At 33.5% G+C, this 14,468-nt stretch overlaps 1 protein-coding gene across 2 annotated transcripts; it reads right to left on the reverse strand.

Annotated features, from left to right (window-relative positions):
• Positions 1–287: 287 nt before the first annotated feature.
• LOC141705697 (protein GIGANTEA-like) lies at positions 288–9,543 on the reverse strand. 2 transcript variants are annotated; one of them, XM_074508581.1, is made up of 15 exons: positions 9,266–9,543; positions 8,262–8,430; positions 7,691–7,762; positions 7,469–7,523; positions 7,185–7,327; positions 6,743–7,014; positions 6,459–6,514; positions 5,759–5,999; positions 5,494–5,644; positions 4,427–4,636; positions 2,740–4,269; positions 1,996–2,064; positions 1,672–1,890; positions 1,381–1,473; positions 288–947 (listed from the first exon to the last, which is right to left on the reverse strand). In XM_074508581.1, exons 2-15 carry the CDS (start codon positions 8,346–8,348, stop codon positions 648–650), a joined length of 3,498 nt encoding a protein of 1,165 aa, XP_074364682.1. In that variant the 5' UTR covers positions 8,349–8,430; positions 9,266–9,543; the 3' UTR covers positions 288–647. The 2 variants fall into 2 exon arrangements, with proteins under 2 accessions (XP_074364682.1, XP_074364683.1); XM_074508582.1 differs by having other exon boundaries at positions 8,262–8,386; positions 9,266–9,469.
• Between the last annotated feature and the right edge of the window lie 4,925 nt (positions 9,544–14,468).

The following is a 14,468-nucleotide window of genomic DNA, read 5'->3' on the forward strand; positions in this document are numbered from 1 at the left end:
TCGAGTCGAGCCCATTTTATCACATTTTATCAAGTCGAGCTCGAGTCGAGTTCGAGCCGGCTTGGTTTGAATTATACCTCTACCTTAAAACGATAAATATCCGATTTATTGGTAAAATCGTTAATTTTTAGAACATAGGAGATGCCGAGATGGTAACCTTTAGCATTTTGAAATTGAAATTACTACAAATGCGCCATCTTTTACTGGTATCCTCGCATCGCAAAAAATTATTCCAACCTACAAGAACTTACTATATACTACCACCTCTCCTGATAGAAGCTATAAACTTTTCCGGAAAAAAAAGGAATAAATGGATAAAATAAAAATATTGTTACAAACAGCTGAGCTAGAAAACCCCGACCCAAGTCGTAGAATCAGCAGTTCTTTCGTGTCAAAACAATCCATATTACAACTAACTCAAGGGAAGTACTTGAGCAAATACAACATAACATGGAATTAGGCTAATTGTTGTCTTGTTCAGAGTTCAACTGTACATAAACATCAAGAAGGATTATACAATTTTGTGGCGTTTATATTCAGACATCCTTCATGAAATTAAAAGTTTCTTCATGTTCACGAATCAAAGTGGTGACAAGGGGCCAGAAATGCAAACCTTACGAGGGTTGCGTCCTGAGTTAGTTTCAAGTTTAAATGGATATTGTGCATCCTAATTCTTTGGCAGCCGTATCAAGAAATTGCATTTGCATGCCGGATGAAAGTCGACTGTGAGCTTCCCATGTTAGGCACTTGTCGATATCTGCTTGCCAGTCGATGATATCTACATTTAGGTATTGATAGGCAGGGTTATGGATGCTATTAATCTCCACTTGTTTACTACCAGAATGTATTAGACCAGCTTGCAAAATAGCACGAAGAACCGATATGCTAAGAGCACGGACATGAGCACTTGGGTGAGAGAGACAACGGACTGTAGCTGGAAGGCGACACTGCACAATGAAAGACTAGGAGTTAGTAAAGCTTCTGGAATTTATGTGTGACCAAAATAAAGATGCTGCCTATACCAAGTGGTCATATGAAGATCACACATAATCATATGGTGTCATGCAGTGTCAAGTTTGCAAGCAACAGCGTAGCATACTAGCATTTTAAAGAAAATGAAATTTACAAAACAGCATCCAACTATAGGATAATTTTCATGTCATGTATTATCATTATTTCAGGAACATAAATACATAGTATATTTTTATTCAGTTGTCCTCAAAACAGAAACTATTCTTTGCCATCATAGAAGGTTGTCCACATATCCTCTTACTAAAAAGTCATAGTATAATTGCAAAGAAAGCAATCTTTAAGAATCGGAAAACGGCACTCAAAATACGATAACAGATTGGAAAGTTGATAACGGTATTGAATCTATACCTTCAACAGGTTTGAGAGTCCATCAGCCACCGCCGCCCCAGATTCTCCCCACTCGAGTACTGGTTGAACGGCTCTGGCTGTTGCTTCTAAAAGCTGCTCATTACATGTAAATATATCATCAACAAATTGTATCTTGATTACTCCATAATATGCTTAAATAATGAATAATGAACAAGGTACATATGGAGTCCATAACACTTTAAACTCCTGATGTCAAAAAAACTAAATTTACAATAAAATATTTTGAAGAAGTATACATTACACGGCTATATAAAAAAATTGTAATTTTACCTCCAGCTGTGGCAATGTGCATGCTTCTCCATCGACAAGCATTCCGTCAGTAGCACGCAGAAGAAGGTCTAAAGCGCTAGCCAAAATTATCAATGACTCAAGAGCTTCATGATTTCTCATTAGCTCCACTATCAGTTTTACAATGCGTTGGTTGGTTCTCCACATCTTTTGACCAAGGTCATCATATTTTGCAATCCATGGCTGCAACTCTTTCTCTGCCTGCAAAAAAGACAATGCCATAACCCTTTAAATTTATCCATTAGTATAACTAGTTTGTACTTACTGTTTTCCACCAATTGCCTTTTGGTAGTATCTTAAAGCTACCTGAAGTACAACAGCTGTTGCTGCTTTTGTCGGTGATGCCTTAACCACATTGCAGAGCGCATCAACTACCTGCACATATATATGAACGGCAGACAGAATTTGGCATTCAAGTATGTAGCTACTGTATATGATTTTCACTTTACGGCAAAGTTGCATCTTAATTTTAAGGTCTTTAGTCCAGTCATCCCTGCCCCACTCTTTACTATAAGATGAGGGTACAGGTCTCATTAGTGATTAGACACATGTGAAGTGCCTGCGACTTCCAACACAGAAACTACACAATACAAAACACGTCACTACATTAAAACAGAGTGCAGCCGTGCAAGTAAAACAATCACTGACCAATTGGATAAGACAAAGATGAAAGAGAAAAACATGATAATGGACATGTAATCATATCAATAGAAAAATACTATTACAACGTAAATCATTATTAATTCAACAGTCTTGGAAACAAGTCCGAGTAAAAATTAAGGACGCAGCTAGCAATTAATTCCAGTATCATATATAGCTGGTTCCTGGCTTTTTTCATAAAGCCCAAAATTTACTCTTTGCAATTCTGTGTCCCAGATATCTACAATTTCACAAAAATCAATACCCCACTACCTCTAATTTTGATAGCAAAAGAAAACATTAATTTGCAATCAGAAGGTTACCATGCACTACATAACAGTTAGGTCCATGCACCAACAGCTCCAATATCCTAAAAGTAATTGCGAGCTTTTATCGGACATAGAAAATTACCTGTCTCCACCCCTGCTGAGCAGAAGTACTTTCTGCAGTAGGTTGTGTTTCTGGTGCTGCAATCAATTTGTACCACAGCAAAGAAACAACTGAGAAACATAATTCTTGTTTCTCGGTCATCAGCGATCTTAACAGAACTCTTGCACTGCAATTAAATCCTATGTGCCTGTCTGTTGTGAGAAAGTTGGCTAAATCTGAAGCATCAAATGGGAAACTTGTGATTTCTTTGCCAGTGGCACCAGAATCACATGGATGAGAAACTTTCCTACACTTATATAGAGATCTTGAATTTCCGAAGCTTTGAGAGGGTAAACTCTGCGACAAATCTGCGTAAGAAGGATTTAAAATTAAATTTTGAACTTTTACGTGGTCAATCAAAGAAGAATCCTTTCTAACAGGTGCATGCAACAGGTGCGCTTTCAATGGTTCTGCCTTGTTGACAATAGATGCTACTGCTTTTCTATGAATGTCAATAAGATTATAAAGAGAAGACGCTCTGAAGTGAATTTCATTATCCCACTTGCAGCGCATCAGTACAGAGAGAGCTTGCATGCAAGCCTTTGACCGTCTGAATAATTCAGAAATATGAGCCGCCACCATGGCAGCTGCAACTATTTCATTTGAGCTGTAACTCCATGAGGTGCCAACTGAGGATGGCTTCAAAGCAAAGAATGCTTCCAAAATTGACAATATTCTGCGAGTATGAGAAACTGCTGTGTCGATACTATTGCGAAAATCACTAGGAGGTTCATTAACTTTCACAGTCTTCACAACATCCTTTACACCACCAATAGATCTGGCCTTTTTCCCAACCCTCGAGATCAATGGGAAAAGCTGGAGTTCACAAGCAAGAGCACAGACAGCTGCAAGGACATAGGAATCAAAAGCTGCAACAGGTCCCTGTCTTTTTAATTTTGTAGTTCCCAGGTCTCTTGGTGGATTATTTACTACCTGCAACTCTGCAGTAAATTCTTCAGAAGGATAACTGTCTTCTCCTCTTGGTCTCTTGCCCCTGTTGGGCTGTGCTTCATGACTAACACACACAGTTAACACAACAAAAAGCAGGCGTGAAGCAAGCTCTACCGAGGCGCAGGATTCTAAAAATAGAGAGTGGACCATTGTACGAAGCTCTGCCACGGCAAGATTTTTAGAGGCAGACCCAAAAGAATATTTCGTTTTTCTTTCTTCTTCCCTCGAGGATTCAGGTGGAAATGTTCTTTGAAGAATTGCCTCAACAGATGCAACAAAAATCTTCATGAGACATGCTTCAGAAGGACTACCACGGGGAAGATACTCTAGGACTTTAAGGAGAGGAATATACAGGTTCCACGATAAAATGGGTGGTTGTAATGGGGTTGCAACTATGATTTCTGGTAGATCAACAGCTGAGGAACTTAAGGGAATCAAGCCATAGGCAGCTTCCCATATAGTACATATTCTCCATTCAACCTCAGGACCATGAGCACAAAGAAGTGAGGCAATCCCTTGGGCAGTGGCTTCTATAGTTGCTTCAGCAGATGGCTGTTCTCTCTGTACATCAAAAAAAACGGATGAAAATCAGATTATTATATGTGCATAACTATTTCTAGGCAAAAAATGACCAGAAGGTATTTTAAAATAAAGGACATATAGTTCCTTGAAGCCTTCAACTCCATTCATCATTAACTATATTTCTAATGGCAAATACCTGTTTTTTCTGCAATGATATGGAAGCACCTACTGGTTCAAGTTGAGCTTTAATCCCTTCAACTTGTCTTGGTGGGGGGAAAAGCAAAGCAGGTTGCGAAAGTACACGAAACAATAAAGCAGCTGCTGCATCTGCTGCTATACCTGCTCTCATGGACATTGCGGTCCCAATTGCACGCAAGAAATGCAAATGCATCCAATTTCTCGGAAGCTACTCCAATGTATAAAACAAATATCAGTAATTCCATCAGATAGACCATAGATTGATAAACAGGTATTCTTTTCTACCTTAGTACTTATAACTTACATCAACACAAATTTTTAGGAGACATTAATCTTAAACACTGCATTACTTCACAATAACTTTGTAAGGTTGCGTCTGTATACACAAGTTAATATTAAAACTGTAACTTGATTATTATTCTATACTACCAAATGTAACAGTTCATAATGTAAATTTTTAAATGCTGATGCCTGATGGAAATACATATGTTTATAAAAAAAAAATTGGCGATAATTTACATTGATTTCGTAATATACTTGATTACCTAATTCTGAAGAAGATTCAACCTCATTAGAAGTATAAGTTTGTACAAGATGGCTATGTGTTAGTGAAAGTTGAATTTCATTTGTATTCGAAACTTTTAACGTTAAATGTAATGAAGTTGGGTAAAAGTAAATAACAACGTTGCTTAGTGTGGGAGGTTCAACCCAGGCACAAACTGCTAACAAACAACATTTTATGCAAAAAAAATTATAAATTAACAGAAACTAGAGACTATTAGATCACTGTCCAAGATGATTCCAATCCCCAACTCAGAGGCTGAAAGAAATTGCCTATAGAAGAAGATTACTATTTAAGGTGACCAAAGATGCTGTTTAACATTTACGAACAGATGCCTTCAATCAAAGAGTAAAAAGGGTGAGACTCTAGAATCTGTCAAAAAAAGTGATCAAGGAAAAGTTTTACTTTCAAAACAAAAGCTTATATAAGTCGGGTCCATATTTATATACACAGAACTGCTAACCACTTGAAATATTAAACTGTAAGAGATTGTTATAATGTACCCTCATTCCAGATGCATAGTCTTCTGCTGCTCTAAGGAGTTCCACAAGTTGTACAGCTGCATCCAGGGCATCTGGCGCCCATGATGGCGGTGCTTCTAGAAGTCCAAGAAGAAGTCTTTGGGTGGCACTTGGACTAGCAATTGCATAATATCTAACCAAAAGACATGAAAAAATCAATATTGTTATACGGAAACATACATCAAAATGCAGTGAACGTCTTTTTCCTACAAAGATATATACCGCCTATAATGGTAGACAAAGTTACCTATGAAATAACCGGGCATATGGCTCTAGTGCTGGCAGCCCTGCTACAAGATGTTCGTCCGTAGATGTCGTCGGAGGAGGAAGAAGAAGTGCAGGAACAGCGGCTGCAGTCAAAGTAGCAGTCTCATAGCGAGCCACTTCTTCATCACAAACACTTAATATTACACCAGCGCCATTAGCAACGGCCCATCTAGGAGTCGATGGCATTAGCTGAGGGTGCTTTCCAGCTCCCCGTGAAGATGCTGTCGTTGGAAAGATATAAGAAAATTAAATAGATGAATATAGACGTAGTTGCATTTTATCTAATTTTTAAAGTAACTAGTACTACATTTATGACCTGAGACTGCACTGTTATGCCATGTTCTGTTTTCTATAATCTCCTTTACTTTTTGTTCTTTTGTATTTATGGTTACTTAGAACTTTATCTGAAAAAATCCCAGAGAAGTGCAAACATATACTCCAGTAGCGACCAGGCTCATACAAAATAAAGCTAAACATAATTATGTGAGGTATTTTTGGTGCAGGACAGGTATCAGTTTTACACCTCACCTCAGTTCCTAATAAATACAAATAAATATTTAATTTCTCCATAGAACATTTGGAATTATAATTGATAGCGACCTGTTTCTGCAGAAATAGGTTGAGAAACAGACTTAGGAGTCTTGGCATTTGTTAGATAAATATGATCTAAAGCCACTTACAGATAGATGGTGGCTTAAGCTCTCCAGCAGCGTATTTCCCCATCACACCACCACACCTAACGCATAATAATTTTCATGAGCTTCCAGAATAGGAGTTATCACCACGTAGTTGGTTTCATTAGTGATAGACTCACACTTACTGTTTAGCAGTTTTCAAGGAATAGCTAGATTCATCATATATATGATGTACACATATATTTATATATGTACCCACACACTCATCTTTAGAAATGCACAAACATACCCATGATTCAGTAAATGTCTTGTTTATCGTAGTCACTTACCAACGAAAGTAATCACTTCTAATTGCAAGTGGTGCAGCAAGCAGTATATCAGTTATCCAGGGAGACAGGGGCCGCAATGGTTTCTTTTCATTTTGCACTGATGGTTGAACTGATTCACCGTCTACAGAGTTACTTGTTGTAGCACGACTGCCACTGTAACTTCTATCTGCTTCACTGTGCTGTCGTTCAACCTTGTATATTGGCCGATTATAGTGAGTTAAAATTCGCAGGATTTCTCCACATGCCAGAGCCCACTGCTCAGAGTACTCATCCTGTAAAATAATTACAGTAAGTTTTACACTGAATTTAAACCACATTACATGGTGCGGAACACTACATAGATCTAAATGTCGAATGTCAATTACAATCGTTAAATGCTCTTTTAATTAGAATATTTCATGTATACAGTGAGCAAGAATGTTGATGCCCGTGAGTTTATTACCTCATTGCTTGGGCAGACCAAGGAAATGAAAGAAGAAAAAGGGGGGCAAGTCCTGTCATATTCAATTGTGCTATCAATGATACATGAAATTATAGGAAGAATGACGGTGTGTCCATGCTCCGGATGATGAAGGACAAATGTTGCTGTGAAGAGATATACAAATATTCGTAAGTCACTAGGTTCTCTCATAAATGTGAATTTTCTTTTTCTTTTTTTTAAAAAAAAATGATAATCTTAAAGTTTATCAATATACTCTGGGAAAGCAACATAAGATAATATATTACCTAAAACATCATCAAAGAGGCGTTTTTCATTTGAAGGATAACGGTTCCGGATCAGCTGTCAAAACATAATACGTTACCAATTAGCATCATCCACCAAGATACACCATTGTATAAAAAGGATGATACGAAGGCAAAGAATTTGAAAAGAGTATCTTGATTCACAATTTTTCTCTAATAAAACTACTTGAGAGGTATACTACTAGTATATAGCAAATAAATTACCTCGGCTATATCTTCAGGAAACTGTTCTGATTCAAATTGAGCAAAGTAATCAACATATGCAGTGATTTGAGCCTAATAAGAGGAGCAGAATGCTAAGAATCACAATTGTCTATATTTTCAAGTAAGAATGAGAAAAATATATAAAAACAAGAAGATGTGTGAGATTCACCCCTAAGGCAAAATAGTGAGCATACAAGTTCTGAAATTAGGTGAAAGTTCATGTTCGGGATATATGTACAAGTTCAACTGAGCTTCCACAATTATGTACAGTTCAAGTTTGAGAATTATGTTTGAATTTTAAACAATTTACATTTCCACAGATATCTTGTGTTATTTCATAATGTTCTCTATTTAATTTCCTAAAGTTACCAAAGGAATCAAACCTTTTCTAAGATGTAGGAATCTCAGAGCATTAAGGTACACAATATATTACAAATTCCGAAGTACGTAACCCATTTAAGCTTAGATGCTATCACGATAGCTCGACAAAGTTTTAGACTAAATGTAATATGTTTAAGCAACCGACAATCGCAAAGAAGATTTGAATGATCGATTAAGAAACCAGTCACACCTTTTTTTGATGTTTGTCATGGGGAGGAGGCCAAAACAATGAAGAGAACTGAAGACCATCAATCCACCTCTCACATGATGTGGCCATTATGAGTTGTTTCACGGTAACCTCTTGACTGCAACAAGCTGGGACCAACTAACAAAGCCACAATCGTCAGTTTCCGCTTCTACTGCAACCAATCAAGTACCAAAAGATTGTAATTCAACATTACAAATCGGACTAGCCAGATCTCTTAAATAGTAAGAGAGACCTTGAGCTCGCTTTATATATTGAAAGAAATAATTTTTACATCTCTTAGTTGCAAAGTACCACAACTTGTAATTATCTGTATCCCTATAACATGATTAAAAACTACAACAAATCACAAAATCTGGTAGCTTTAGCCTAGCGGATAACTCTCTTATTATCTCTAAAGGTAACAAGAGGTCGGATTTGAGCCTCAAAGAGACATAGGGTATCACAACTTCGTTTAAATCTACGCAACTTCATTTTTTTATAATTTTAAGATTACAATTACATAAATATGTAGTCTTGAATCAAAATTGTCTGCACCAAGCTTGCATAAAACTCGAAAACTATAATACAATAATAATACAATAAATACAAAAAAAGGGGAAACCTGAAACCTATTTTATCACAAATCAAAAAGAAACCTGCTTTAATATCTCCACAGGAAGAAGATTATGAATCAAGCTAAAAAATCAATCTTCTTGTACAACATACCCATAAAAGATGAAGCTCAACATAACAACTTAAAAATACATAAAAAAAATTACTCTAAAAAACAGAAAATAAATCACAACTAAACAAAACAAAGAAACCCCACATCTTGTTCCCATCAGAAATAAAAAAAGTAACCTGCTTTCTTATAAGTACATCAAGAAAATCAAGAATTAAAGCTAAAAAATCAATTTTTACATACATTTTAACATCAACTTAACATACCCATCAAAGATAGAGCTGAAGAAAACATAATAAAAATAAATAAAACATAAATTGAGTACCTAATGATTTACAGAAATCTATGGTTGAAAATCTCTGTATATGAGATGGGGTTTGCGTTCTTGAATTTGTGTTTAATTTACAGACTGTAAAAACAAGAAGATTGGCAATGAGAGTGGTTAAGGAGTGTAGAGAGAGAAAATGATTGAGGAGAGAGAGAGAGAGGGGAGGATCTTTAACTGGCTTCTCTCTCTTCCTCTGATCTGCCTACGTGGCCTTGATATTTTCCTCTCATTTCACACGCGCCATCCCCTCAGGCCTCAAACATCTAAACATAGTTCTTTTGCAGACGTTAAATTAACGGTTCTTGATGTTGGAATATTGTCAGCTGATTACTAAATAACTAGCATAATAACCGTGCTAGGCATGGCTATTTTTTAGAATTTTTTTATGCATGTAATTATAATGTTTTTAGTTATATTCTTATTTGTAAATGTTGTATAATATCTAACGTATTTATCTGTGTATCATTTTCATACAAGACATTACTAAATTACACAACGTTTCCAATATAGTTTATTAAGAAAAATATATGTATTCTTGTTTGTGTTATATAATTGTATTTAATGAATGATTATAAACAGGGTAGTCAGTGTACGTTTAAAATAAAACAAATAAACTTAATATGTAGAATGTCGTTGGTATGTTTACAAAGAAAAAGTTAAAAACTAACATATATATTGAATACAGAGTTGACCAAAAATTTTGAATTTCATTTAAATAAACTATATAACTGGTCTATATTATTACTGAGTCATCTACTAACTTACAATTAACTTACTCAATTTAAAAAGATAAAAAATGAATAACTAAATTCAAAACTACTTACAATCATAATATAAAATAATATAAAATTTACATTAATATAAAAGTCGATTTTAATGAAAGATGTTAGTTTTTGAAATTTAACGTATGTATGTTTGGAAAAATGTTAGTTTTTTACACTACTCTTAATAAAATAGGATTAAGTTATATGTGTCTATGTTAGCATGTGAATTATCGTATGTTACATTTCTAAGAAAATTATGATGTTTTCAATTATTTATATGCTAAATATCTGATTTATGTACATGTATAATAATTATTAATATCTAGTGAGGCAATTGATTACTTAAATAAAATGTATTTATAATTATTCAAAAATAAAATTATGTAATAAATAAATTGCAATAATTTATATATGGTATTCACATTATCACTAACAAACAATCCATATCTGTTTTTTACGCGACCGAGTATCAATCACGTAACATAAAAATAAATTATATATTGTAAGACTTATTATTGATGTTCATGATTTTTTTCAAGAATTTGAAGGAAAAATTGTAATTATATTGGTATTTAAACTATTTTTAAGTTTCTTTCATTACGACTCTAATATTTCTTCATATAATAATTTGATAATATTGTATACTATTTTCCTAAAATTAAATATTTTTCAATTCGATAAAGTTTTATAAATATTAGTTGAACTGGTTAATTCCTTCAAATTATTGAACAATATATATATATTTTTTAAATAGTATAAAATGTATTGAATCAAATGCTACAATATAGTATAGATATAACTTTTATTTGAATAATTCAAAATATTAAAATAATTCAAAATATTTGTACAATATTATCTTGATTAATAAATATTGTTTATCTAAAAGAATTCTTTTTTAAAATGCTAGTTTTTTTAAAGTGAAAAATGAAAAATAAATCGATTTAATATATCATCGTAGTTTTAACAAATCTCGTGAGATCTGATATCAAATTTCAAATATTTTTAAAATCGGGACAAGTCCCAAAACATTATTGCGCTATCAGTGAAGTTAGTAATTTTAATACAAATAATCAATTGACTTGATCATATAAATACCTCAAACATATTAATTTATATTAATATAAGATATCAAAAGATTTCACATTATTGATAAGAAATTCTCGTCCAATTTGTAATTTAAATTTACTAAACGTAGAACGTGACAATATTTTTCGGGTAGTCATGTAGTCAAATTTCGAGTATTTTTTGAATAATGGGCCAAATTCTGATTTCAAATTCAAAATAAATTAAAATTCATTGACTCATTATAATTCGAACTTATCTAAATATTTAATACCAATCTAGATTATTTATATATAGGCGATTCTATTTTCAATATTTTCTTTAAAAATTATATATATATATATTTTAATTACTTTTTATAATAAAAAATTGTTAAAAATATATGAGATATATTTTCAAACTAAAAAATAATAATAAATAAAATAATAGTCCATTTATGTATTATGCCTAACTTTATATCTGGAATTTAGTTCTTTAAAATTAATTGTATAAATATTTAAGTAACTATCATTTTTTTTGCGGAATTCAAGTAGCTATGTTTAAAGTTAAATAAAATATTCCTTTAGCACATTTACATACTATGTGTATGATAAAAATAATATGGTGCGGTGGTAGGAAGTTGTATAGAAGAATGAAGCAACCTGAGTTCGATTCCCACAAAGCACAACTTTTATATAAATATTAAAAACATGGGTAGTTTAGTCTTTTCAATGAGACTTTTTAATCTCACAATATTATCCCCTTGTTGTGCTATTATATATAGAAGAGAAATGGTAATTTAATATTATTTTTTAATTTATATTTAACTAATTTGGATGGAATTTTTAATCTATCAGGTTCAAAAATTACGCGTGACTTATGTCCCAAAAAAAGTAGAAGTTACACAAACGAAAATCTGTTAGAGCAACGTCAGGGTTCCCTAAATCAGGGTCATGAGGAGTCATTTAGCTCGTCCGGATTCGATAAGCTCTTTCGATAATATTATTCAACACGAGTTCTAGTAATATTTTCTGTCCAATAAATTTTACGAATTGAATTGAATAACTGTAATATTCCGTAATTTATAGAATAAAAGTAATTTTATGGAGACCACTATTTTAATTTTTAACATCCAATCCCACATCCGAATGCATACCGGAACCCAACAACCCACTACAGGTCGATCCAAAAAAATTAGCGATTTCGTATACATTAGTTGTTGAATTGTATCTATAAAGATCTCTAACACTCTTATTCTTATCGATGAAATACCCCTTCTTATCGGATCGACGTCCCCGTCAATCTCACAAACACACATACGGAACCCGGACAGAGTTCTGATATCATTTATAACATCCAAATCCATAATCGAATGCATAACATGACGCAACAACCCACCACAGTTCAGTCCAAAAAAGCTAGCGATTTGGTACACATTAGTTGTTGAATTGTATCTATAAAGATCCCAAACACTCTTATTCTTATCGACGTGGGATGTTACAACTATTTTACCGGAGACTTCAGAGGGCACCTATGTTCTGAAATCAAAACATTATAAAATATATCCCTCCGTCCCATTTTATATGAGTCACTTTCCTTAAATGGATGTCCCAAAATTTTTGAACCTTCTTATTTACGGAAAAGAACTTTATGTACTTTTAAATGCAAATGACTATAAAAACCTTTGCATTTACGCTAGCTAACTTTGACTTTTAATCACAAGTTTATGTCAAAAATTTTAAATTATTCAAAGTGTGATAATTACACATCAAACTAGCAAGACTAGCCATAATATAAAATTTTTAACCCATTATTTAGAGCCAAACATGGGGATCAAAAAATGCAACATTCACAACAATAATTTACATTCATATATATATATATATATCAAAAGGTAATGATATTCACCAAACCTTTATATACCATAAATACAAGACACCGGCTTGAACCAAAAGTTACCCCGGTGCATCAAGAACAACTACTGAATTTGTAAAAAAGTTGTTGATTGCTGAATTACATCAACATCACAGTTGATATTTACAGGAAATACACCATTTTGTGCCAAATGGGATTTACAAGAGTTGCTTCCAAGACATTTGATTACTTCCGTCAACACATCTGCAAACACAAAAATACCTTATTGAGACAATCCGCCGATAACTCATTAAATAATTTTTCAACCGTAGTTAGCAACTTATCGATATTCTTGGGTGCTCCTTGATATTGAAGTGCTTGTATTGATCTAAAAAACCGAGATCAAGCACATTCAAGTTTGGGTTTTTCGGTAGTTAGAAAATCAGCTTTATATCAAATCCTTCTTATTTTGCAGCTTATATAAATTCGTCATCATTGGTACATATGTGAGGCCGGGCGTTATCCTGCTGAATATATATTACAGGTGAAGAGAAAAGAGGCCATTTCTTTCGAATTTTGGGAAGAACTTGTTCAAGCAAGCACAAGCGATTTACATCCTTCGTCACAAAATTACATGTTTTTGTTTCCATTGTACCAGTTGCTCTGTTTTTCTTTTTCTTTGGGTTGGTTCTTTATGGACAAACGGAAATGTACCGTACCATCAAATTGTATGTTGTCATTAGCAAGAAACATTACTTTAGTAATAAACCTTTTACTTTTGCATGTTCGAATGGACTTGGTTATAATACCTCTCTGATTCTTTTATTTGGAAGAACCCACTTTTCATCGTTATGCACGTCATTAAACATATCATCAGATTCAAGATTTGTATTTTAGTGATGATTATTTAAGTTTTTGCAAGCAAAAAATTAGTCTAGCTTTTTTGTTTGTATAAGTAAGAAAAGGTTTAATGGCATTGGTATGAGCTAGAATTTCACCTTCTTTAATTCGTCGATGCAAAGTAGACTTGGCCATGTTAAGGGCACTCGATATGGATCTTATATTTGTTCTGTGGCACAACGGAATCCGTAACACTTCTGTAGGATCAAGCTGGATCCTTTTCCTTCCCACTTTCCCTTTGAGATTTAATGAAATATCCATCGGTAGTCCATTTGTAAAAGTTGTTTGAGCTTGAAGCCATAATCTTTTTATGGTGTTGGTTGAACAACATAACTTCCCGCTTGCTACAAAAATTAAGCCTCTTTTTAATTTCTCGCGTATTATGTTCTCCCATAAAAATTGAAAGACCACATGTCTTTCGTTTTCGGATAATCTTCTCTTTACCATTTTAATGATCAAGAAAACACTTGTAATTTACATAACTAAGTTTGGTGTAAAAATTTGAATAATTTTACATTTCTATTTTATTTTATGAAATATGTTCTACGAATATCTATAATTCATTAAAATTGTTGAAGATCTTTTAAGTTTAATAACAAGAATATGTATGTTCTACAAGATGAAATAATATTCTGCAAACT

This window comes from Apium graveolens, unplaced genomic scaffold (genome assembly GCF_009905375.1).
Source record: "Apium graveolens cultivar Ventura unplaced genomic scaffold, ASM990537v1 ctg924, whole genome shotgun sequence".
In the NCBI taxonomy this organism is placed as follows: domain Eukaryota; kingdom Viridiplantae; phylum Streptophyta; class Magnoliopsida; order Apiales; family Apiaceae; genus Apium; species Apium graveolens.